This window comes from Maniola hyperantus, chromosome 28 (genome assembly GCF_902806685.2).
Source record: "Maniola hyperantus chromosome 28, iAphHyp1.2, whole genome shotgun sequence".
Lineage (NCBI taxonomy): Eukaryota > Metazoa > Arthropoda > Insecta > Lepidoptera > Nymphalidae > Maniola > Maniola hyperantus.
The window spans coordinates 6088311-6114555 of NC_048563.1; the positions used below are offsets into that span (position 1 = coordinate 6088311).

At 42.0% G+C, this 26245-nt stretch overlaps 2 protein-coding genes across 2 annotated transcripts; both read left to right on the forward strand.

Annotated features, from left to right (window-relative positions):
• Positions 1–994: 994 nt before the first annotated feature.
• On the forward strand, positions 995–25769 carry LOC117995027 (toll-like receptor Tollo). Its single transcript, XM_069508134.1, has 30 exons — positions 995–1088; positions 1797–2057; positions 2854–3017; positions 4712–5112; positions 5562–5664; positions 14611–14642; positions 15747–15912; positions 15951–16094; positions 16133–16276; positions 16315–16458; positions 16497–16640; positions 16679–16822; positions 16861–17004; positions 17043–17186; positions 17225–17368; positions 17407–17550; positions 17589–17732; positions 17771–17914; positions 17953–18096; positions 18135–18278; positions 18317–18460; positions 18499–18642; positions 18681–18824; positions 18863–19006; positions 19045–19188; positions 19227–19370; positions 24819–24962; positions 25001–25144; positions 25183–25326; positions 25764–25769. The coding sequence occupies exons 2-30, from the start codon at positions 1814–1816 to the stop codon at positions 25767–25769; spliced, it is 4284 nt and encodes a 1427-aa protein (XP_069364235.1). The 5' UTR covers positions 995–1088; positions 1797–1813.
• On the forward strand, positions 12525–14373 carry LOC138404380 (uncharacterized). The gene is made up of 2 exons (XM_069508109.1): positions 12525–12665; positions 13024–14373. The coding sequence occupies exons 1-2, from the start codon at positions 12525–12527 to the stop codon at positions 14083–14085; spliced, it is 1203 nt and encodes a 400-aa protein (XP_069364210.1). The 3' UTR covers positions 14086–14373.
• Positions 25770–26245: the final 476 nt, after the last annotated feature.

The following is a 26245-nucleotide window of genomic DNA, read 5'->3' on the forward strand; positions in this document are numbered from 1 at the left end:
CGTGACGTGCGCGCTGCCCGCCGGCCGCCTGAAGATCACCGTGGCGGCTGGCGACCTGGAGATCGTGTGCGACAATGTAAGTGGGAGATGATGTAGTGCGGGGGCAACTACCCATGGCCCCTGGCCCCTGCCCCGCGGCGACGTGTGAGGGCAACCTGATGGCTCGCACCGGACTATGACAAGTGCCTGCATGACATGTGGCTCGTGGATATAACCACAACTCACTACCCGTATTTATATCACTACCCATATTATAAATGCGAAAGTGTGTTTGTTTGTTGGTTTATCCTTCAATCACGTCACAACGGAGCAACAAATTGACGTGATTTTTTGCATGGGTATAGTTAAAGACCTGGAGAGTGACATAGGCTAATTTTTATCCCGAAAAATGAAAAAGTTCCCACGGGATTTTTAAAAACTAAATCCACGCGGACGAAGTCACGGGCATCAGCTAGTACCTAATAAATATTTCAAAATCACCTAAAAAAATTAAAAAGGGTTATTCAGATATCTTAATATATAAATGGAAAAAATGACTGACTGACGACGAACAGTTCAAACTAATGGACGTATCGGGTTGAAATTTGGCATGCAGATAGACGTAGGCATCCGCTAAGAAAAGATTTTTGAAAACTGAACCCCTAAGGGGGTGAACTAGGGGATTGAAGTTTATGTAGTCCACGCGGACGAAGTCGCGAGCATAAGCTAGTTTAAATACAAGTTATATTTCGTATGATGGTACGGGACCCTTCTTGTGCGAGTCCGACTCGTACTTGACCTATTTTGTTTTTGTTGGCAGCACAGCACATTCTCGTGCGAAGACCTGCAAGAGGCGCAGGAGCTGATATCCCCCCGCCTCACCCCCGAGCACACGAGCGCCAGCAGGACGGTCAACAATTTCGAGATCACGAACTGCACGCTCCCCTCCGCGCCGCTCCGCTGCGCGCTCCCCTGCGCGCTCCCCTCCGCGCCACTCTCTTGTGGGGGCGCTCGACTGCTCAAGCTGCATGACGTGAGCGGCGCTGTGACCGCCCAGCACGTGGAGGGGCTGACGACGCTCGAGAAAATCGCGATCGACTCTACGAGCGGTGAGGGGGGCCTTTATAACTATCTATTAGTCAGAGGTTTTGACGATCTCCCTAGTCTTATGAGTGAGAGGTCCCGGATTCAACTCCTGGCAAGTCTCTGATCTGGATCGCGACAGTAGTGATTTGGAGTCATTGCTAAATGGCGAAGACATTCGAGCAGCGGCAGTATCGCGACGGTAGCGCTGCTGAATCGCTGCAAGAAGTCGCCGCGAGCCACCTCCCTGACACGTGGCAGCGAACGCGACGGTGGGAAGGTACTCCACATCGTAGCCAATTCAACTACAACTGAGTTTGTTGTGGGCTCTTCTCAGACCTGGGCGCGTTTGGAACCCTCGTAGCTTTAGTTTTAAGTTTGCGTTATAATTATCACCACTATATTATCTTACAAATCTAACACTATACCAGACAATCAATAAGAGTAATTTATTACCTATTTTGAATAAATCATTTGACTTTGACTTTGACTTTGAACTAAGTTGCCTGTAACTATTGACTTGAACTGCTGGTCGATTGCAGAAAACCTGCATCAATCATTATTACAATCGCAATTGTTGTGATTGGCTGAATTGGTGGTATTCTTGTTGCAACAATGCATTGTAGCCAATAGTGAGAGAGGTTAACCAACCAGTAGGTGATTGTGATCGTGACATTGTAGCTGTCATTGTACCGCAATCGAGCCGCTGATATGTTATACTTGTTGATATCCAGGAGGGAACCAGACCACGATGCTGGACGAAGTCCTTGCGGAGTTACCCTCGCTGCGTAGCTTCACGCAGTGGAGCGGCGCCGTGCTGCTGCGGACGGAGGGCCCGAGGGGTGCGGGGGCCCTGTCGGCGCTGCACACGCTGACGCTGGCGGGCACGGGCCTGCAGAGCGTACCGTCGGGGGCCTTCAGTTACGCGCCCGCGCTCGCCGACCTGTGGCTGTGGGGGAACAAGATAGAGAACATTGACGAGGGTGCGTTAGCTGGTGAGTGAGAGCCTCGAGCGAGGACCTTCAGCACATAATAATATTTCCTCATAAGAGAGCTCGAGCCCCGGGGCCCAGCGTGACCGACGGCGACGGACGAGCGAGGGGGCAGGTATGGCCACATTGCAATGGGGGTGGAGACACCCCGCACACCCGCACTATGCCATGAATGCCATGTCACCCTGTCGCGAATGTGCATGTCTGTGGCACAGCAAGGCGAGGAACAATTCCGCAGAACACAAAAGGTCATATGTTAATACTAGCTTCTGCCCGCGGCTTCGCCCGCGTGGCCTACAGGAAACAAATGGCATTTTTTTCCAGAAACAAACATTATAACATCAGGACGCGCACCCTGAACAGCACCGAATAACACATATGACCTTCCAACCCCCATTTCACTCCTTTAGGGGGGATTTTCTCATAGTCGTTTCTTAGCTGACACCTAACCTCAAGAAAAAACCTACTTTCAGCGGATGCCTACGTCATAATAGCTATTTGCATGCCAAATTTCAGCCCGATCCGTCCAATAGTTTGAGTCTGCGTTGAAAGGTCAGTCAGTCAGTCGGTCAGTCACCTTTTCCTTTTATATATTCAAAAATCTCAAAAATCAAAATCTATTTATTTGATTGTTGAACGGATAAACCCTGAAAGGCTACCAGACAGACAGACACACTTTCGCATTTATAATATTAAGTATGGATTTTGATGTGATTCATGGAAAGTGGTCTCGACCCTCAGCAACGAGGAGTACGATGCAGATAGTGAGTAATATGTACAATATTGTCTGTTGTTCCAGGGCTGTCCGAGCTGATGTACCTAGGCCTGAACATGAACCGCCTGAGCTCGCTGCCGCGTGCTCTGCTGCGCCCGTGCCGGCGCCTGGAGCACGTGGACCTGCACAACAACCAGCTCACGTCGCTGCCCGACGACTTGTTCCGAGGATTAGTGCATTTGAGAAAGGTTACTGTTTTACTGGTCACAAGTGTGACGATCGTTCAACTCGTACTTTGCGCGTGCTAGATTAGCGTCTGAACTCTGAAGATAGAGATAATAGAGCCAGACAATAATCTACAAGAGCGTAGACCTTACTTAGTTATCATTAAGATTGGGGCGTGGTTGTTGGTAGGAGACAGAATAAAAGATTGTATAGGTAAATAAACTGTTTTGTTCAGGGAAAACTCCCTCAAAATCAAAGTTTATCTTTACCTTACCTTTACTTAATGCTTTGTCATTAAATAATTTATTATTCCTTTTTAAAAAAATCTACCACCAGTTCGGAAAACCATAGCTATTTACCGAGAGAAAGAAAGGCAAGAAAACTCGGTGGTGTCTATTTTAAATAACCAATTACACATTAAACAATACATAAAACAAAATATAAAGTAATACAACAGAAAAATTCACAATTAAAATCAAATATTTCGTACCTGAATAATTATTTCGCAGCCTCACTTAAAATAGGAAAAACCGGCCAAGTGCGAGTCAGGCTCGCACACTGAGGGTTCCGTACTACAGTCGTATTTTTTCGACATTTTGCACGATAATTCAAAAACTATAATGCATAAAAATAAATAAAATTCTGTTTTAGAATGCACAGGTAAATCTGTAAGTTTCTTGACAGACAGACAACAAAGTGATACCCTAAAAATAATGAATCTCACAGTCAAAACATCGCTTTTTAGGGTTCCGTACCTCAAAAGGAAAAACGGAACCCTTATAGGATCACTTTGTTGTCTGTCAGTCTGTCTGTCAAGAAACCTACAGGGTACTTTCCGTTGACCTAGAATCATGAAATTTGGCAGGTAGGTAGATCTTATAGCTGACATTTGGGGAAACATCTGAAAACCGTGAATTTAGGGTTAGATCACACAAAAAAAAAAATTGTGGCCATGAACTAATAATTAGTATTTTCAACTTTCGAAGTGAGATAACTATATCAAGTGGGGTATCATATGAAAGGTCTTCACCTGTACATTCTAAAGCAGATTTAATTTATTTTTATGTATCGTAGTTTTGAATTATCGTGCAAAATGTCGAAAAAATATGACTGTAGTACGGAACCCTCGGTGCGTGAGCCCGACTCGCACTTGGCCGGTTTTTATAGGCTGGGAGTACCTCCCACCAGAGGTAGGTATAATAAAAATATAGTGATACCATCTAAAAATTAAATTCAATAGAGTTAACAATAGAGTTTAAACTCTATAGTTAAATTTATTTACTTTAAACTACACATACTCTATTTAAATCTACAATTTCTTTATTTCTAAAATAGTACAAAATGTTAGTTACTTAATTCAGTTTCGCCATGTAAGAACTTTAGATTTTCTATTTATAATTTGTTAATTGTTCTGTCACGTCTGTAGAGTGTAGTAGGGTAGGTACCTATTTGTCTATTATTTTGACGTGCCTTTGTTTACAAATAAAATGTCTATGGCATAGAATGAATGAATGAGACCTTGAATGAGACAGATCTGTGACAAAATCTAAAGCTTAGAGTTCGAGTTCAGTAGCAATTTCAAGAAATAAATAGCAACTCCAACCACCATAACCTTAGACGCGCTAGCGAGCAAAATTACCACTTTCCACTCAGATTTCAAAGGGCAAAAGGATTGTTTCCGAGCGAGTGAGATGAAAATATAATTATTCTTTCCCAGGTGGTGATATTCAACAACATCGCCCCACTACACCTCGCCAGCCACCAGTTCTCCGAGCTGCCGGCGCTGCAGCGCCTGGACCTGCACGCCGCCTCCATCCAGAGCCTGCCCGAGCTCCTGCTGCAGAACTGCACCAGCCTGGAGCACCTGGACCTGTCCGTCAACAACCTCACGTCCGTCCCGACCAACGTGTTCCGCGGTCTGCTCAAGCTGAAGGTGCTGTACTTGAGCCGCAACAAGTTGGTGTACATCCACGAGAAGCTGTTCTGGAACCTGGACAAGTTGGAAGAACTGGACTTGAGGGATAATGCCCTGGAGCGGCTCCCGGAGGGGGTGTTCGCTGGAGTGAAAGGGTTGAAGGTGCTGGACTTGGGGGCTAACCACATCGACACGCTGGACAAGTGAGTTTATCTTAAGGAGTTATATAATATGTTTTTCGAGGTTAATTATTGTAGGTACCTACGTAGATATTATGAGTTGCATATTAATGTATAATTGTATTTGTGATTGAATTGTGACTACGGAACCCTACACTACGCGTGGCCACGCACTTGGCCGGTTTTGTTTATGCTCTTAGAAGTATAATATCCTCAAAAGTCCAAACCCCTAGGATGTCGGCTTCCCCCTTTCCCCTCTTCACTGTCGTTCATTTTGCAACGTTGTTGTTGTTGCTCGGGTATAGATTATAGAAGTGAGGCGAGCTGCCGCGTACTGCAGTTGTAGTGCGATAGGTAGTGACGCGCCCTGCAGTGCAGCGCAGCGCAGCGCAGCGCAGCGCAGCGCAGCGCAGCGCAGCGCAGCGCAGCTCCGGTGCGTACAGACCTTTGTGATCAGATGCGTGTGATTCCAGGTCTGTGTTCAACGCGCTGTCGGAGTTGACGGAGCTGGACCTGTCCGGGAACCGCATCCAGCTCCTCCACCCGGAAACCTTCAGTCCCATCACCAAGCTGAAGGTGACACACTACATAATATAATAAGTAATAATTAGTAGATTATATTTTATAATTTTTATAGTGTTTCACCTACACTTGAAGGAAAAAAGCAAGTATGTCATTTCTCGTTCCAAGAGCTGCATTGTAATATGGGCCTTTGAAAGTAGTTTCGATAACAGCAAAAAGATGTCGCTACTAGATGGCAGAAACAGTCGCTTCAGTACTGAGTGAGCATACACATTACAAATTTCGTCGCTGGCAGTAAGTGGGCTGTAGCTTAGTGGTTAGAGCGTCGGGCGCGATCCCAGGAGTCGCGGGTTCGATTCCTGCCGGTTCGCAATTTTTGATGTGTATTTAAAATTATTTAGAAATTAGTAGATTATTATTAACCAAGGGGGTAAAGCAGTGTCTTCTGTCGCGGGTGACGATTTAAATCGCGAGCGTAGCGAGGGATTTAAGTTCACCCTAGAAAGAAGCTGTCTTAGCTTTATCACCGAGGTAAATACTCTACTTTTCGTACCATTTGCGAAAAAATTAACACAATAATAATATGAGATAAGCATTTATTAAACGTAATTTAAGAACATTTTATTATTTATAAAAATAAAATAAACTTAACGTTTATTTGTATTTGAAGAAAACAAAAACGCGGCAAATTCCTAGACTAATATTTTTTTGTCGGAAAAGCAAAGGCATCAAGCTCATACGGCCTCGTCGGTTTTCGTAATTTTATTTAATAATCATAACTGCATAATAAATGCGTATTCCTTTTTCAAAAAGATGTATAATGCTTTATATACATGTCGGAGAACAGGAGGATGGCTGATAATTATTATTTATCTTTAGCCGACATCAGAAGGTAGTAATTAATAAGTAGGTACTTTAATCCATGTTCTTTACAAATAGTTCTCAGTAACGTATCGCACATGGAAACCATCAACGTAACACAACCAGATCACCCTAACCTAACCCTACCTATGGTCGCCTCCAACCACCCCTCACAGCGACCCCTCACCTCACTCTAAACTAGCTAACCTAAGCTAAACACTACATCGTGTGATTAGGGCGCAATTGCTATTGCAACCTCTCAATCAAGTCACGACCTACTCCGTTATCTAATCATCTCAAGATAATCAATCACAACTTCATGAACGCTCTTAAAAGGATCATTGCATCGACTCTCTTACGATCTAAACCAGATCTTATAATTGATTTCTCATTACTAATTCAGAATATCGCAATAGCTCTACCTTCTCCACTCTGTGCACATCTGCATACAGAACACCATAGCATCGTGCGCCACACGCGCCACGACTTCTATCCACCCAAATAAGCGATCACAACAGAAACCAGGTAGAATGTAAGCTATTCGATCTCATGGGCAACTCATTGTCTAATCCATTTCAACATTACACGAGAGTCATCAATGATTCTTTACCAACCGGGTTATACGATTCTAAAGCGGGTACCTACTATCAAAGTTAACTTCAAGTTACTATCGCACTAAACTATCACTTCAAACTAATCATTATCTCAACTGCCGGTATATCTCCAATTACACTCTAAATCACTAGCGTCTGCAGAAATAACCTTAACGGATGTCCTTATAATAATCTATCCACTGAGCCAAACGTTAACTCACGAACTACTCTAATATTCACCAATAATTAGTATTCCATATTCGTCAAACAACTACGCGAACATTATTAATAGTGCTTTGCAGACAAAGTCACCGGATGGCACTAGATGTTACGATTTAACACAATGTACATTAGCGTCGAACAATTACTGTTCTAACTATATCACAATCACCGAATTAAATATCACGATTAAGAAACTACCTACCTATCTCAAAGAATAATAATTAGCTAAGCTATAATCTGATAGTTAATTAATTTAATGCGAGAGAAAATTGTGAACCACAACAAATGCGTGCGTGTCAAAGTCCAACTCTGACAACTAAAATAAAGATGGCTACCTTCCGTAGAGTAAAGCTCATACGTTTCTTTTCACGGTGTCTACAGACAGTAAGAACTCTTTCAATATCGACCCTCCAATACGGCCATTCTGACATGCGACCGTCCTCGGGCGCTAGTATGTATCAAGCACAAACATTTTATAAACGTCAGAACATCCGCTCGTTCATCCTGACAATCAGCACAAGCACACAAACCACATATTCTAAAGCATGCATATCACAACCATTACAAATAAAACAAGCATGACACAACCAAAGCATAGCCCAACTTTATCCATAGTAGCAACTTCTAAAACACACTGCACCATTTGCCATAATAGACTCACCGCTCATAATTATGTCTCATAAAACCCGAACTCCAGCAGTACCCCGCTACTGATCCTATCACCTGTTCCAAATACCCACCACACTATACACCAAGCTAACTCCCCTCAGCTGAAACGGCCACGCCGCCGTCCATCCATTATCGGAACAGCCACCTCGCCGTTTATCATCTAAATGGCCACCTCGCCTTTTAGATAACCCCCTTTTTTTTCAAAACAGCCACCTCGCCGTTTATCATCTAAATGGCCACCTCGCCTTTTAGACAACCCCCTTTTTTTTCAAAACAGCCACCTCGCCGTTTATCATCTAAATGGCCACCTCGCCGTTTAGACAACCCATTTTTATAAATCAAATATTCTTTAACGTCGCAATAGCACTTTTCCAAAAGCAATTCACTAAGCTCTTCCTTATACACATCCAAACTCATCCTTTTGAGGTCAATCGGCAGCTTATTGTTGATTTTTTTTTTTACAGCCATAGCGCAAACGCTTTTAATGCATGTACCACTGTGACATTCTGAAATGCATAGCTCGTGCGTGCATCCAACCGACCCACTCATCCTTACCTCATAATCTCGTTGGAAATATTTTTGACATCTCCTAATAAATACGCCCATATCCTCTATGCTCATACATCACAGTGGAAGGACCCCCACGCATACACAAATTCGTCCAATTCAGCACACACACCTAATGTGCACCCTCAAATTAGAGTTCTTGTCGCAAATTATTCCCAAAAACTTTAACTCATCAACCCTCTCCATCGTCGCATGATCATGAACTGCATCATTTTAGTTTTATTTAAGCGCACTTCCAAGTCATTATTACTAATTCAATTAATTATCCTCCAAAGCGCCGTTCAATTCCCATTCCTACGTTCCTTCAACATTATTCTATCATCTGCAAACAATACACAACGAACAATGGTCGCTATCGTAATGTCACCAATACAAGTTACAAAAAGAAAACAAATATTCCGGCGAATTTAAAAACCTCCTCCGTTTTTGAAGTCAGTTCAAACGGAAGGATTCTAATACACCACACATACCATACACTCTGAGGTACCCCCCGCTTATCACATTCCAGTGGAGATTCGTACACCCTTTGGTATTATTTTTCATTCTAGCAATCCCAGCGCACATTTTCAGTCCATTCAAATACGACTCTATCCATTCATAAGCTCTTCTTGCAACACCATATCCATCTAATTTATCCAATAATATTTTATGATTCACAAAGTCAAAAGCCTTAGTCACATCCAGAAAAATAATAGCAATAGGTACCCTGTCATTCAGGCTATCATTATCTATTCCACTTAAACAGAAACAATCCTCGACAGTGGAGCTGTCATTGCAAAAACCAAATCGTTCATCCACGAGCACACCATTGGCATTGAATTTTTTTGAGACGTTTCACCATTACCTTTCCAATCATTCCCGCTAATATTGGCACCAATGTTATAGGACGGTGCCACATCAATCGCCTTTTTTTGAACACGGGCTACAGGAATGGTAACTATAGAAATTTTTAAGTTGCTAGGGAAAACCCCTTATTCAAACGACTGATTCACTATGTCTGCAAATACACTGCATAGGCGAATAGCGCTCTCCTCTACAGAGCCAGTCCTCATCTCATCTTAGCCCAGCTTCAGTGTCACTCCGTGACTCTATTATACCAAAAATCCCTTCAGTCAACCATACCGTTTTATTATTACAATTATCCATTTTCACCTTCTTAGAGGGTAAACACAGCACATAGAAAAGTTATACAACATCATGAAAGGAATCAAATGCCTCGCCGACGCTTTCCGAATATTCGAAAATGTAAGGGACAAGATAAATTTCATGAATAAAATTATTTCGTATTATCCCCGTTGTAGTCCCTCCCACATTAAGACCATGCAGACCTATATCGCACTTTTTTTTCAACCCTTACTGCCAATGCCCAAGTAGCATCATGATCTGAGAGTGCTAGATAGTCAATCTCAGCAGCTGAAAACATCAGACCACTAGCTATTAAATTAGATGACAACCGTGCTGGGACATCACACTCCCAATGCTATAACCATTTAGTAAGGAAACCAAGTAGTTCGGAACCCTCGTAGCCTTAGCTCCAAGCTTACGCAATTCACCATCACCACCATACCACATAACTCCTACAACTGACAGTCAAAATTGTAAATTAACTAAACTTAACTATTTTGAATAAATGATTCGAGTTTGAGTTTAACTCCATTAAATCACGGCCACTTTCACCACTCCTTAGCGCATCTCTACACAAAATAATCCTTTTTTCTTTCTCTTTTTATTCAAAACACACAAAAGTAAATCAAGCTTTTCAAGAAAGACCACGTGTGGGTATTAAAATTGAAAACATGTCTTGCACAAATAAATAAAAAAAAAAAACAAAAAAAAAAAAAAAAAAATCTTGTAACTTTTTTTTTTTTTTTTAAACAAAGCTAGTGTTGCAATGATTTTCGAAAATGTGGGCATAAATCGTGTATCCCACTTCTGATGTCGGAGAACAGGAGGATGGCTGATAATTATTATTTATCTTTAGCCGACATCAGAAGGTAGTAATTAATAAGTAGGTACTTTAATCCATGTTCTTTACAAATAGTTCTCAGTAACGTATCGCACATGGAAACCATCAACGTAACACAACCAGATCACCCTAACCTAACCCTACCTATGGTCGCCTCCAACCACCCCTCACAGCGACCCCTCACCTCACTCTAAACTAGCTAACCTAAGCTAAACACTACATCGTGTGATTAGGGCGCAATTGCTATTGCAACCTCTCAATCAAGTCACGACCTACTCCGTTATCTAATCATCTCAAGATAATCAATCACAACTTCATGAACGCTCTTAAAAGGATCATTGCATCGACTCTCTTACGATCTAAACCAGATCTTATAATTGATTTCTCATTACTAATTCAGAATATCGCAATAGCTCTACCTTCTCCACTCTGTGCACATCTGCATACAGAACACCATAGCATCGTGCGCCACACGCGCCACGACTTCTATCCACCCAAATAAGCGATCACAACAGAAACCAGGTAGAATGTAAGCTATTCGATCTCATGGGCAACTCATTGTCTAATCCATTTCAACATTACACGAGAGTCATCAATGATTCTTTACCAACCGGGTTATACGATTCTAAAGCGGGTACCTACTATCAAAGTTAACTTCAAGTTACTATCGCACTAAACTATCACTTCAAACTAATCATTATCTCAACTGCCGGTATATCTCCAATTACACTCTAAATCACTAGCGTCTGCAGAAATAACCTTAACGGATGTCCTTATAATAATCTATCCACTGAGCCAAACGTTAACTCACGAACTACTCTAATATTCACCAATAATTAGTATTCCATATTCGTCAAACAACTACGCGAACATTATTAATAGTGCTTTGCAGACAAAGTCACCGGATGGCACTAGATGTTACGATTTAACACAATGTACATTAGCGTCGAACAATTACTGTTCTAACTATATCACAATCACCGAATTAAATATCACGATTAAGAAACTACCTACCTATCTCAAAGAATAATAATTAGCTAAGCTATAATCTGATAGTTAATTAATTTAATGCGAGAGAAAATTGTGAACCACAACAAATGCGTGCGTGTCAAAGTCCAACTCTGACAACTAAAATAAAGATGGCTACCTTCCGTAGAGTAAAGCTCATACGTTTCTTTTCACGGTGTCTACAGACAGTAAGAACTCTTTCAATATCGACCCTCCAATATACAAATTCAATGGTGTAAACACAGATGTAGTCTGTCTGTCTGGTAGGAGGCCTCGGCCGTGGCTAGTTACCACCCTACCGGCAAAGCCGTGCCGCCAAGCAATTTAGCGTTCCGGTATGATGCCGTGTAGAAACCAAAGGTGTATGGGTTTAATAAAAACTGCCATACTCTTTCCAGGTTAGCCCGCTCCCACCGTAGACTGCATCGTCACTTACCATTAGGTGAGATTGCAGTCAAGGGCTAACTTGTATCTGAATAAAAAAAAAGAAAAAAAAAGTTCAGTAAGTACATATTCCAAATTTAAATCACATTCTCTCACTAGAGGATGAATGAAATTCAGTACTTTCTTTCCCTGTTTTTAACAGATTAAAAACGAATATTGTTATGTTTGCTTTTTGTGGCATAGAATGTCACTTTTTTGAGCAAGTGGTACGAAAAATATCATTACAGTACGCGCGGCGAGAGTTTGGCTTTGACCGTTATTGCGCAGAAATCAGAAATTGGGTATCAACGGGCAATTAGTGGGGTGCGGGGCGGGTGTGTAGGCGCACGCGGTGCTCTGATTGGCGCTCCACTGCTCCAGTCGTTCCCTGCCTCTCGCATCGATACGACGTACCGCGCACTCGTGTTGTACAATCACGTTCACAAGTGAATTGCTATTTTCGTTAATTGTTTATTGTTGTCGATTGTTATTATTTGTTGAGTTTGTTTGTTTAAGTTTGTCAGTTAAGTTTTTTTTGTTAAATATTAAAAAGTGATTTGAAAATGCGTAAAAAAAACATTGTTTTAAAAAGGCAAGCACGGAAAATGATATATGACGTGAATTGCTTTTTAAAGAAAGAAGCTGACGAATGTGTCGATTCATTGAAGCAAATTCGAAGTCAGATTGAGGAAGTTGCTTCTTTACTCAGTCAGTCGGAGAATAACCAAACTATACAGACTATGCAGGTAATGAAAACGGAAACTGTTTCTAAATTAAATTGTGTAGTCAGTAAATTAGCTAAAATTCAAAAACGGACATCGGAGGCCACTAAGACTTCAATTGGAACTGTAAAAAATATCGCAAATCAAGCCAAGAGTTCCGATTTGCTAATTACTTTCAGAACACCTGGAAAAAAACGTCCCAGAGCTAAACCAGTTACGAATATTGATAATTTTGACCAAGGTATTATAAAAAGATGTATACACAATTTTCACAAGACGAATAATGAACTTCCCACCATTGGGAAACTAAAAAAGAAACTTGAGGAAGATATAAACTTTAAAGGGTCAGAAACAAGTCTTCGTGTAATTATAAAGGAGTTAGGATTTCGCTGGAAAAAAAACAGAAAACAACCGTAAATTACTAATAGAAACATCGAATATCCGATTACAACGCATTGAATATTTAAGTAAAATAAGAAAATATCGACAAGAAGGAAGACCCATTGTTTACACAGATGAATCCTACGTAGATTCATCGCACTCAACAACCAAAGCCTGGAGCGATGGCCCTACGGAAGGACTAAAAAAACCCATTTCTAAAGGACAACGAGTCGTGATAGTCCACGCAGGATCTGAAGCTGGGTTTATACCAAATGCTTTATTAACTTTTAAAGCCGGCACCAAAACAGGGGACTATCACGACAACATGAATTACGAGAATTATGAAAAATGGCTTAGGACACAATTAATTCCCAACCTACCACCCAATTCTGTAGTGGTTGTCGACAACGCTTCATACCACAATAAACAATGGGATTTAGCACCGTCCTCCAATACCAAAAAAGCCGATATGCAGAATTGGCTAACTGATAAAGGCATACAATATGATTCAACAATGCTCAAGCCACAATTGTACAACTTGATAAAAGCTAATAAAGAAAGATTTAAAACTTTTTCAATAGATCAAATTTTAGCAGAAGCAAACCATAGCATATTGAGATTACCGCCTTACCATCCAGACCTCAACCCCATAGAAATGGCATGGGCTACTATTAAACAATATGTAGCTAGCAAAAATGTTAAATGGAATTTACAAGAATGTACCAAACTTATCAAAGAAAAAGTATCCTTAATGGGTGCCCAGGAATGGGGAAAAATATGTAAAAAGGTAAAAGATATAGAAGAAGAGTACGTCAAGAGTGACCATGTAGTTGATTTACTTACCGAGCAATTTATAATTCGCGTCGATGATAATTCCGAAGACGATGATTCTGATGATGGTTATGAAGATGATGATGATGACAACTGCAACCGAGGAAGCCCTGAACCCGGACCCTCAACAAGCAAAAGACGTTGCACAATTTCGTGTCGCGGCAGCACCACTGGACCATGCGGTGATTTCATAGAAGGCGTTAAACCTTTAACTGATTCAGAATCTGAATAGCACTGCTGCTAAGACTTTTTTTTAATGTTAACTTTTGTATTTAATAATTATTTTAAGTTTTCTTTTGTTTGTATGTACCAATTTTACATGTATCTTGGAATAAATAATTTTATTAAAAAACAATTATTTAGAATTTTCATCGCTGTCTCTGTAAACTTTAAAAGGAAATAAACATTTTATATAAGTAAAATAACTATCAATAGTTTTAATAAATGAAGAAGTTTATCTATTTCGTATTATTTTCTAGCATTATTACCACTGTACATGAATTTTGACCCACTCAAATATCCAACCTGGTACATAAAAAAGGAAAAGTATTGTGTGCGTGACAGTACCCATGCGCAGTAATCCCCTCCACCCGAAGGTCAAAGCCAAACTCTCGCCGCGCGATCTGTAACTATTCGTACACCTGAATCTGGTAGAATGTGTCAGGTGAGACTAACTTGTTGTAAGACCTACATGTACTCACATTCCAGCGAATAAACGTTTATTTATTTATTATTATGCTAATGTTCTTGTTCTCAGACCCTGTCTCTGGCGAATAACAACATTTCGCGGTAAGTGAACTCCTTCCGCTTCGTATCGCCAGATGTGAACCCGCAGTCGACCAGGCATCGAACCCACGACCCTCGCTCACTACACACCGTCTACACCTTCACACGATCCCTTCCACGAACGCCGCCCATGTACAACCGCTGTTTGAGAAGGGCAGCGATCAGTGGCGTGCAGATCATAGAGGCATAAATGCACTGCTTACCCCAGTTGTAATAGCTCAATGCAAATTTTACATTATGACCTGCCAGTAAACAGGTTCTCCTAACTAATGCCTACCCTGGCTTCAAACCCTGTGCACGCCACTGGCAGCGATGTCTTCTCGTCCAAAACTCCTCAGTGCTTGAAGACAAAGTGTTGGAACAGTGCGTGTTGCCAGTGATGACATATGGAGCCGAGACATGGTCGCTAGCTATGGGCCTCGTAAGGAAGCTGATGTATATCTATCAATGTGCAAAGCTAATAATCTAGTAATAAACGGGTGTTTGCATAAACCAGTCGTTTTATTATTCATCAGCTCAGAGTCACTCTGCGGGCGATGGAGAGAGCTAAGTGCGGAGAACTTGAGTAATCGACATAGCTCAACGGGTTGTGAAGCTGAAGTTGCAATAGCCAGGCCACATAGTTCGTACAACCGATGCACGTTGGGGTCCCTGTGGAACGTGTGGAAGTCCCTACAAGAGACCTATGTCCAGCTGTGGACGTCTATTAGTTGATGATGATGATGAAAAATGGTTATTGTGAGCCTACCGTAAAAGAAAGATATGTTATGCTGTTGCGGACTTTTTTTTAGAACTGTTTAAGGGGAACAATTCCACTGAACATTGTTTTCTTGTAACTATAACTATTTACGCAGCGCACGCCACGAGAGACGGAAGCTCAAAGATGAGATGACTTTTTCACTTTATTGCAATTTTCGAAGGTATCTTTAATTATTTTAAAAATAAAATATAGCCTATGTCACTCAGGAATAATGTAGCTTTGTATTGGTGGAAGAATTTTCAAAATCGGTTCAGTAGTTCCAGAGCTTACCTCCTACAAACAAACTTACGACATTACCTCTTTATAAATTATTAGTATAGATATCTTCTATACTTGTAATCCTGCAGACTGTCGGCGGACAAGTACAAGTGCGACTCCCCCCTGCGTGCGCTGGCGCAGCTCGCCGCGCTGGACCTGAGCCACAACAGCGTGGCGCTCATGTGCAGCGACTGGCGCGCGCTCTCGAACATCGCAACGCTCGACCTTTCCTACAATGCGTTCACTGAGCTGACGGTGAGTTGTTACCATGGTAACACTAGTTACATTACAAGTGCGACTCCCCCCTGCGTGCGCTGGCGCAGCTCGCCGCGCTGGACCTGAGCCACAACAGCGTGGCGCTCATGTGCAGCGACTGGCGCGCGCTCTCGAACATCGCAACGCTCGACCTTTCCTACAATGCGTTCACTGAGCTGACGGTGAGTTGTTACCATGGTAACACTAGTTACATTACAAGTGCGACTCCCCCCTGCGTGCGCTGGCGCAGCTCGCCGCGCTGGACCTGAGCCACAACAGCGTGGCGCTCATGTGCAGCGACTGGCGCGCGCTCTCGAACATCGCAACGCTCGACCTTTCCTACAATGCGTTCACTGAGCTGACGGTGAGTTGTTACCATGGTAACACTAGTTACATTACAAGTGCGACTCCCCCCTGCGTGCGCTGGCGCAGCTCGCCGCGCTGGACCTGAGCCACAACAGCGTGGCGCTCATGTGCAGCGACTGGCGCGCGCTCTCGAACATCGCAACGCTCGACCTTTCCTACAATGCGTTCACTGAGCTGACGGTGAGTTGTTACCATGGTAACACTAGTTACATTACAAGTGCGACTCCCCCCTGCGTGCGCTGGCGCAGCTCGCCGCGCTGGACCTGAGCCACAACAGCGTGGCGCTCATGTGCAGCGACTGGCGCGCGCTCTCGAACATCGCAACGCTCGACCTTTCCTACAATGCGTTCACTGAGCTGACGGTGAGTTGTTACCATGGTAACACTAGTTACATTACAAGTGCGACTCCCCCCTGCGTGCGCTGGCGCAGCTCGCCGCGCTGGACCTGAGCCACAACAGCGTGGCGCTCATGTGCAGCGACTGGCGCGCGCTCTCGAACATCGCAACGCTCGACCTTTCCTACAATGCGTTCACTGAGCTGACGGTGAGTTGTTACCATGGTAACACTAGTTACATTACAAGTGCGACTCCCCCCTGCGTGCGCTGGCGCAGCTCGCCGCGCTGGACCTGAGCCACAACAGCGTGGCGCTCATGTGCAGCGACTGGCGCGCGCTCTCGAACATCGCAACGCTCGACCTTTCCTACAATGCGTTCACTGAGCTGACGGTGAGTTGTTACCATGGTAACACTAGTTACATTACAAGTGCGACTCCCCCCTGCGTGCGCTGGCGCAGCTCGCCGCGCTGGACCTGAGCCACAACAGCGTGGCGCTCATGTGCAGCGACTGGCGCGCGCTCTCGAACATCGCAACGCTCGACCTTTCCTACAATGCGTTCACTGAGCTGACGGTGAGTTGTTACCATGGTAACACTAGTTACATTACAAGTGCGACTCCCCCCTGCGTGCGCTGGCGCAGCTCGCCGCGCTGGACCTGAGCCACAACAGCGTGGCGCTCATGTGCAGCGACTGGCGCGCGCTCTCGAACATCGCAACGCTCGACCTTTCCTACAATGCGTTCACTGAGCTGACGGTGAGTTGTTACCATGGTAACACTAGTTACATTACAAGTGCGACTCCCCCCTGCGTGCGCTGGCGCAGCTCGCCGCGCTGGACCTGAGCCACAACAGCGTGGCGCTCATGTGCAGCGACTGGCGCGCGCTCTCGAACATCGCAACGCTCGACCTTTCCTACAATGCGTTCACTGAGCTGACGGTGAGTTGTTACCATGGTAACACTAGTTACATTACAAGTGCGACTCCCCCCTGCGTGCGCTGGCGCAGCTCGCCGCGCTGGACCTGAGCCACAACAGCGTGGCGCTCATGTGCAGCGACTGGCGCGCGCTCTCGAACATCGCAACGCTCGACCTTTCCTACAATGCGTTCACTGAGCTGACGGTGAGTTGTTACCATGGTAACACTAGTTACATTACAAGTGCGACTCCCCCCTGCGTGCGCTGGCGCAGCTCGCCGCGCTGGACCTGAGCCACAACAGCGTGGCGCTCATGTGCAGCGACTGGCGCGCGCTCTCGAACATCGCAACGCTCGACCTTTCCTACAATGCGTTCACTGAGCTGACGGTGAGTTGTTACCATGGTAACACTAGTTACATTACAAGTGCGACTCCCCCCTGCGTGCGCTGGCGCAGCTCGCCGCGCTGGACCTGAGCCACAACAGCGTGGCGCTCATGTGCAGCGACTGGCGCGCGCTCTCGAACATCGCAACGCTCGACCTTTCCTACAATGCGTTCACTGAGCTGACGGTGAGTTGTTACCATGGTAACACTAGTTACATTACAAGTGCGACTCCCCCCTGCGTGCGCTGGCGCAGCTCGCCGCGCTGGACCTGAGCCACAACAGCGTGGCGCTCATGTGCAGCGACTGGCGCGCGCTCTCGAACATCGCAACGCTCGACCTTTCCTACAATGCGTTCACTGAGCTGACGGTGAGTTGTTACCATGGTAACACTAGTTACATTACAAGTGCGACTCCCCCCTGCGTGCGCTGGCGCAGCTCGCCGCGCTGGACCTGAGCCACAACAGCGTGGCGCTCATGTGCAGCGACTGGCGCGCGCTCTCGAACATCGCAACGCTCGACCTTTCCTACAATGCGTTCACTGAGCTGACGGTGAGTTGTTACCATGGTAACACTAGTTACATTACAAGTGCGACTCCCCCCTGCGTGCGCTGGCGCAGCTCGCCGCGCTGGACCTGAGCCACAACAGCGTGGCGCTCATGTGCAGCGACTGGCGCGCGCTCTCGAACATCGCAACGCTCGACCTTTCCTACAATGCGTTCACTGAGCTGACGGTGAGTTGTTACCATGGTAACACTAGTTACATTACAAGTGCGACTCCCCCCTGCGTGCGCTGGCGCAGCTCGCCGCGCTGGACCTGAGCCACAACAGCGTGGCGCTCATGTGCAGCGACTGGCGCGCGCTCTCGAACATCGCAACGCTCGACCTTTCCTACAATGCGTTCACTGAGCTGACGGTGAGTTGTTACCATGGTAACACTAGTTACATTACAAGTGCGACTCCCCCCTGCGTGCGCTGGCGCAGCTCGCCGCGCTGGACCTGAGCCACAACAGCGTGGCGCTCATGTGCAGCGACTGGCGCGCGCTCTCGAACATCGCAACGCTCGACCTTTCCTACAATGCGTTCACTGAGCTGACGGTGAGTTGTTACCATGGTAACACTAGTTACATTACAAGTGCGACTCCCCCCTGCGTGCGCTGGCGCAGCTCGGCGCGCTGGACCTGAGCCACAACAGCGTGGCGCTCATGTGCAGCGACTGGCGCGCGCTCTCGAACATCGCAACGCTCGACCTTTCCTACAATGCGTTCACTGAGCTGACGGTGAGTTGTTACCATGGTAACACTAGTTACATTACAAGTGCGACTCCCCCCTGCGTGCGCTGGCGCAGCTCGCCGCGCTGGACCTGAGCCACAACAGCGTGGCGCTCATGTGCAGCGACTGGCGCGCGCTCTCGAACATCGCAACGCTCGACCTTTCCTACAATGCGTTCACTGAGCTGACGGTGAGTTGTTACCATGGTAACACTAGTTACATTACAAGTGCGACTCCCCCCTGCGTGCGCTGGCGCAGCTCGCCGCGCTGGACCTGAGCCACAACAGCGTGGCGCTTATAAGATAAATGGTTAGAGTTGCTATTTATTTCTTGAAATTGCTACTAAACTCTTTAGATTTTGCTTAAGAATTAATTCTAAACCATTGACATTTTATTTGTAAACAGAGGCACGTCAAAATGATAGACAAAATACTACAGACGTAACAGATAATATATAGCAGCTAATCCAAAGGTCTTACATGGTGAAATTGATTTTATTATATTTTAGAAGTAAAGTAATTGTAGATTTAAATAGAGTATAATGTGGAATTTTGAAGTGTATAAATTTAAAACTAAAGTTTAATCTCTATTGTCGACTCTATTGAATTTGAGTTTTATATGGTATCATTATACTTATGGAAAGGGTAGCCAAAGGGCTATAAATGGCTCTGCTTTGACGGTAGACATCATTAATTTTCCTATTTTTAATAAGAAGCTGTGACATACCTACAGGTACGAATATTGTTGATTTTATATTTCTATTGTTATACTATGTATGTTGTTTAATGTGTAATTTGTTATTCAACTGGTATTCCTTTGTAATAGTTTATGCTTATACCCGATGTGGGTTGGATATGTTATGGTAATACCATAGTTGTATCTATTTTTCAATAATTGTGGATAGACACCGCCGAGTTTTTTCTTGCCAGTTCTTTCTCTCGGTAGATATGCTTTTTCGAACTGGCGGTAGATTCTTAAAGGAAATAATAAATTATTTAATGATAAAGCAATAAGTAATGGTAAAAATAAACTTTGATATGGAGGGATTTTTCCCTGAATAAAACAGTTTATTTCCTTATACAATCTTTTATTTTGTTTTCTACCTTCAACCACGCCCTAGCTTATTGATAACGAATTAAGGTTTAGGCTCTCAGTAGGTGATTCCTGACTCTATTGTCTCTACATTACTCAGATTAATCTAGCATCAGAAGTGGGATAACGATATGGCTGAATTGTGCCTTTTCTAATGCAGTTTGTACAAGTTTCAGAAATACCGGCGAATTCGGATGGCTTTGTGAAAAGCCATCAAAGATGTTCCAACAGGCGTTGTGATGACTGACGTCCACGAGAGGTACCACAATGGACATTGGATACCCTAAATCTGGAAATCTTAATATGAAAATATGGTATGAAAAAAAAAGTGAAAGTGAATTAAAACTTTTTTGCAAGACAATTTTTCAGGCAGGTAGGCCTTAGAAAGTTTTATTGCGTAATCATGGACCTATTAATACTCTGTGTAATGTAGTAACACAGTTTCATAGTACCTGTCGTCATTTTATTTGTTTTAAAACTAATTGTATTATAGAAATAAAGATGTGGGTACTAGATAAATAAAATTTTTGCGGGTAATTTTGTGTTCAGTATAGATGTTCTGTTTCAATGACTCAGATTAATGTTTGAAGGTGTTTAATCGCATGATGTCCCAGCTAATAACACAAATCGGTATTACGAAAATTAATGTTGAAAATTTGCAGGTAGTTAGCTGGTATGAAATTTTTATTAAGTAAATGATCATACGATTACAATAGGTTAGACTTGACACAGGTTATGTCTTTTTTTTTGTATACGGTTCATTAGTAACATTATCTAATCGCACCTAGGTTTGTAGTTTGAAAATGATAAAATGTGGTTAAATGTCAGACTGACCGAGCGGTGAAAAACTAAAGCAAGTTTGTCAGTAAATATTTACTGATGATTAATTTGTGTTCTATTTTAATTTACGTCTGACGTCTAGCCGTATATTCGTAATTTATATGATAGTGATGTTGACATTGAATCATTGAATATTGTTTTACGAGTGATGAGTCATCTTACTTTTTTTTTAGTTATGTTCTTGAGGCATTTCCTATGTAAGTACTTCGAGAACGAAGTACTTTTCAGGTTGGCCGAATAGATGTATATAATTTATTTATGTGTTACATAATGACAGAGAGAAAAGAAGAAAAAAAAGAAACAAAAAAAAAAGAAAAAAAAAAAATTTTTTTTTGTTGTAATTTTGTTTCAAATTAAGAACAATACAGAAATACATATTGCATCATTCGTTAAATATTGATGATTCATTGATCAGAAACGCGATTAGCGTGGCCATTTTTGTAAATTTGCTATTGACTTTGCATCGGAGTTCTCACTCGCGAAACGTAGAGATGAAAGATTTGTGATACCTACCTACAATAATTAAGAAATTTTGTTGGAGTTTATTTTTGTAGTTTTTATATAAGGATAGGTTAGGCTGCTGATGTCTTATCCTGTTGCTATGCCGCTAAGTCTAGTAGCTACTGATTGTTTGATGTCATTGTTTTTTTATATATACCCACCGTTATGTAATGTGATGTAATGGAGCTGCCAATCCACACTTGGCCAGCGTGGTGGACTATGGTTAAACCTGAAACTTAAATTTAGAATATTGGAATTTAGAGATTATTGACTACCCACTTGTGTTTAATATTTTTTAATGCCGTATTTTGTTGTTTTGTTTGAATAATACTTTTGATTTTTTGACGTTTTTGATGTTTGAAGTGTTTAACTATTTTTGATATTGATTACTTCTTTGACGATCTTTTTAATGTAAATTATTTTTGTGGTATTTTTTGACATTTTAGTTTTTGATACCTACCTTTATGTTTTTATTTACGATCTTTTTGGATTTTTATATTTTATTGTGGAAAAATGTTTTGGTATTTATTTAAAAAGGAAGGTTGTTGGCACATCATTGGATGTGGGAAGCAACAAATGTTTTTGTATAGGCCAAGGACTGATTGCAGATAGACAAAAAGAGATTGAATAGTAAATATTTTTAAAAGTAAATAACGATAATTAGATAAGTTTACTCTTTGATTATTTTTACTTCTTCTAACATAGTAGTTAGTTTTGTTTTGATATATCTTACATATAATTACTTTTTAACCGACTTCAAAAAAAGGAGGAGGTTCTCAATTCGTCGGAATCTTTTTTTTTTTTTTTTTTTTTTTTTTTTTATTTTTTATGTATGTTCCCCGATTACTCAAAAACGCCTGGACCGATTTTGAAAATTCTTTTTTTGTTTGAAAGGGTATACTTCAAAGTTGGTCCCATTTCAATTTGGTGAAGATCTGATGAACATCTTCGAAGATAGATACTGGAACTCCTCAACGGATAAGAGTAAATTGCTCGCGATCAGTGTAATAGCTTAGTAAACAGTAGATTTTTAACCAGTCATAGCATAATTTCATGGGGCCACTAAAAATTGTGAAATAAAAAATTTTTACAAAAAAAATAAAAACCGACTTCGTTACATAAACACTAAAATTGAAAAATAATTTAATTTATTACCGAATATATTATGTATACAAGAGTTAATATAGTTCCATAATAATATTTTTTGGGGTCGGTGCCAATGAGGTGCCATTGTGGAGTCCCATAAAAATATGAAGTCTAGACGATTCGCGCAGCTAAAGCTAATTGGCACCGGCACCAAAAAATATTATTATGGAACTATATTAACTCTTGTATACATAATATATTCGGTAATAAATTAAATTATTTTTCAATTTTTAGTGTTTATGTAACGAAGTCGGTTTTTATATACCTACCCTTTGTTTTTGACTTTGGTACTTTAGGAGTAAGAGTCGATGGTATTTTATTATTTTTGCAAAATTATTAACTTGAAATTGAAAAAAAGTTCTTATGATTTAACTTATTTTGAAATATTAATATTTTTGTAACTTTTTCATTTTGATGGTTCTTTTTTATGAAACATATTATTTTAAATTCTGATAATTTACAATTTGTTCAGTTGCAATTTTTCTTTGTTTAATATTCATCTCTATATTTTATTGGAATTTATTTAAAACTTTGATCAAATGTTCGATCAATGGAAAAATTGTATAGTGATATATGGATCAAAACCAATGGTGTTAAGGGACAATTTTATGATGGTTTACGATGTTGCCTTAAAACCAATGGTGTTGAAGGATATTTTGTAGATGATACTTTAAAACGTTGGAACCAACGGTGTTGAAAAGTATTTTTATAATATCGCTTTAATACCAGTGGTGTTAAAAATATTTTTTGATATTGGTTTAAAACCAATGGGGTTAAAGGATATCTTGTTTGGAAACATTTATGTGCTGTGGCGAGAAAAATATTTCTTGTATTTTTGAGAGTAAACTGTGTGGTAATTTTGTATGTCACACACATGTTTAAAATGTTTTTTTAAATTTTGTTGGAAGCCACAGACATGTTGTTTGAAAAAAAAAAAAAAAAAAAAAATGTTTTGATGTTGTTAAAAATTTCCTTTACGAATTGTTTGTTTTTATTTTGTTGCTTCGAGAACGAAGCAATTGTCAGTTTGGCCGTATAAGATAAATGGTTAGAGTTGCTATTTATTTCTTGAAATTGCTACTAAACTCTTTAGATTTTGCTTAAGAATTAATTCTAAACCATTGACATTTTATTTGTAAACAGAGGCACGTCAAAATGATAGACAAAATACTACAGACGTAACAGATAATATATAGCAGCTAATCCAAAGGTCTACATGGTGAAATTGATTTTATTATATTTTAGAAGTAAAGTAATTGTAGATTTAAATAGAGTATAATGTGGAATTTTGAAGTGTATAAATTTAAAACTAAAGTTTAATCTCTATTGTCGACTCTATTGAATTTGAGTTTTATATGGTATCATTATACTTATGGAAAGGGTAGCCAAAGGGCTATAAATGGCTCTGCTTTGACGGTAGACATCATTAATTTTCCTATTTTTAATAAGAAGCTGTGACATACCTACAGGTACGAATATTGTTGATTTTATATTTCTATTGTTATACTATGTATGTTGTTTAATGTGTAATTTGTTATTCAACTGGTATTCCTTTGTAATAGTTTATGCTTATACCCGATGTGGGTTGGATATGTTATGGTAATACCATAGTTGTATCTATTTTTCAATAATTGTGGATAGACACCGCCGAGTTTTTTCTTGCCAGTTCTTTCTCTCGGTAGATATGCTTTTTCGAACTGGCGGTAGATTCTTAAAGGAAATAATAAATTATTTAATGATAAAGCAATAAGTAATGGTAAAAATAAACTTTGATATGGAGGGATTTTTCCCTGAATAAAACAGTTTATTTCCTTATACAATCTTTTATTTTGTTTTCTACCTTCAACCACGCCCTAGCTTATTGATAACGAATTAAGGTTTAGGCTCTCAGTAGGTGATTCCTGACTCTATTGTCTCTACATTACTCAGATTAATCTAGCACGCTCATGTGCAGCGACTGGCGCGCGCTCTCGAACATCGCAACGCTCGACCTTTCCTACAATGCGTTCACTGAGCTGACGGTGAGTTGTTACCATGGTAACACTAGTTACATTACAAGTGCGACTCCCCCCTGCGTGCGCTGGCGCAGCTCGGCGCGCTGGACCTGAGCCACAACAGCGTGGCGCTCATGTGCAGCGACTGGCGCGCGCTCTCGAACATCGCAACGCTCGACCTTTCCTACAATGCGTTCACTGAGCTGACGGTGAGTTGTTACCATGGTAACACTAGTTACATTACAAGTGCGACTCCCCCCTGCGTGCGCTGGCGCAGCTCGCCGCGCTGGACCTGAGCCACAACAGCGTGGCGCTCATGTGCAGCGACTGGCGCGCGCTCTCGAACATCGCAACGCTCGACCTTTCCTACAATGCGTTCACTGAGCTGACGGTGAGTTGTTACCATGGTAACACTAGTTACATTACAAGTGCGACTCCCCCCTGCGTGCGCTGGCGCAGCTCGCCGCGCTGGACCTGAGCCACAACAGCGTGGCGCTCATGTGCAGCGACTGGCGCGCGCTCTCGAACATCGCAACGCTCGACCTTTCCTACAATGCGTTCACTGAGCTGACGGTGAGTTGTTACCATGGTAACACTGGTTACATTACAACTCACCGTCTACATTCACTAGCGGCCCTGGCGAACTTCGTTCCGCCTAACAGTCGATTCAAATTTTTAAATTTTTTTCTCCGTAAGAACCATCCTCGTACTTCAAGGAATATTATAAAAAAAGAATTAGCGAAATCGGTTCAGCTGTTCTCGAGATTTGCGATGAGCAACACATTTAGTGATTCATTTTTATATCTGATTTTTTTTTTGAATATATTACAATAAAGCTAGCCTTATCTAATTACTATATAAATCATGCCCGCGTGGAATGGTGCCAAGAATACTGGCTGCATTTCCGCGCTGGACAGCCAGGCTGATCCGTTGCGCAAAAAATGAGCCAGCCCTTCTGTCACCAGATGAGACTATTAATCGCGGAGAAATGCCTCGTAAATTTTTTTTAGCTCTAAGTCTCCATGGGCCCAGGGTCTCCACGGCAAACGGCACAAAAATGTAACTCTCTATAAGAGAGGCATACTTGCGCCGCTTGCCGTTTTCAGCTGTTTCTGCTGCGGCTCCCGGTCTTGATGCTAAATTATATTATTATTTTTATATTATAAGATTATCATAGCATAATAAAATGTGAACATTTACATCAATCCTACTTAACTCATTTATATGTAAATGTATCTGTCTGAAACAATGTTAACAATAAATGTGGTAAATAAACTACCTGACGATTCAAAAGCACTTGTAAAAAGTTTACTTGAATAAAATATATTCTATTCTATTCTATAATATGATTTTATTGAAGTACTAGCTGATGCCCGCGACTTCGTCTGCGTAGATTTAGGTGTTTAAAAATCTCGTGGGTACTGTTTGGTTTTCCGGTATAAAAGTAGCCTTTGTCACTCTCGGTCTTTAACTACGAGTAAATCCACGCAAA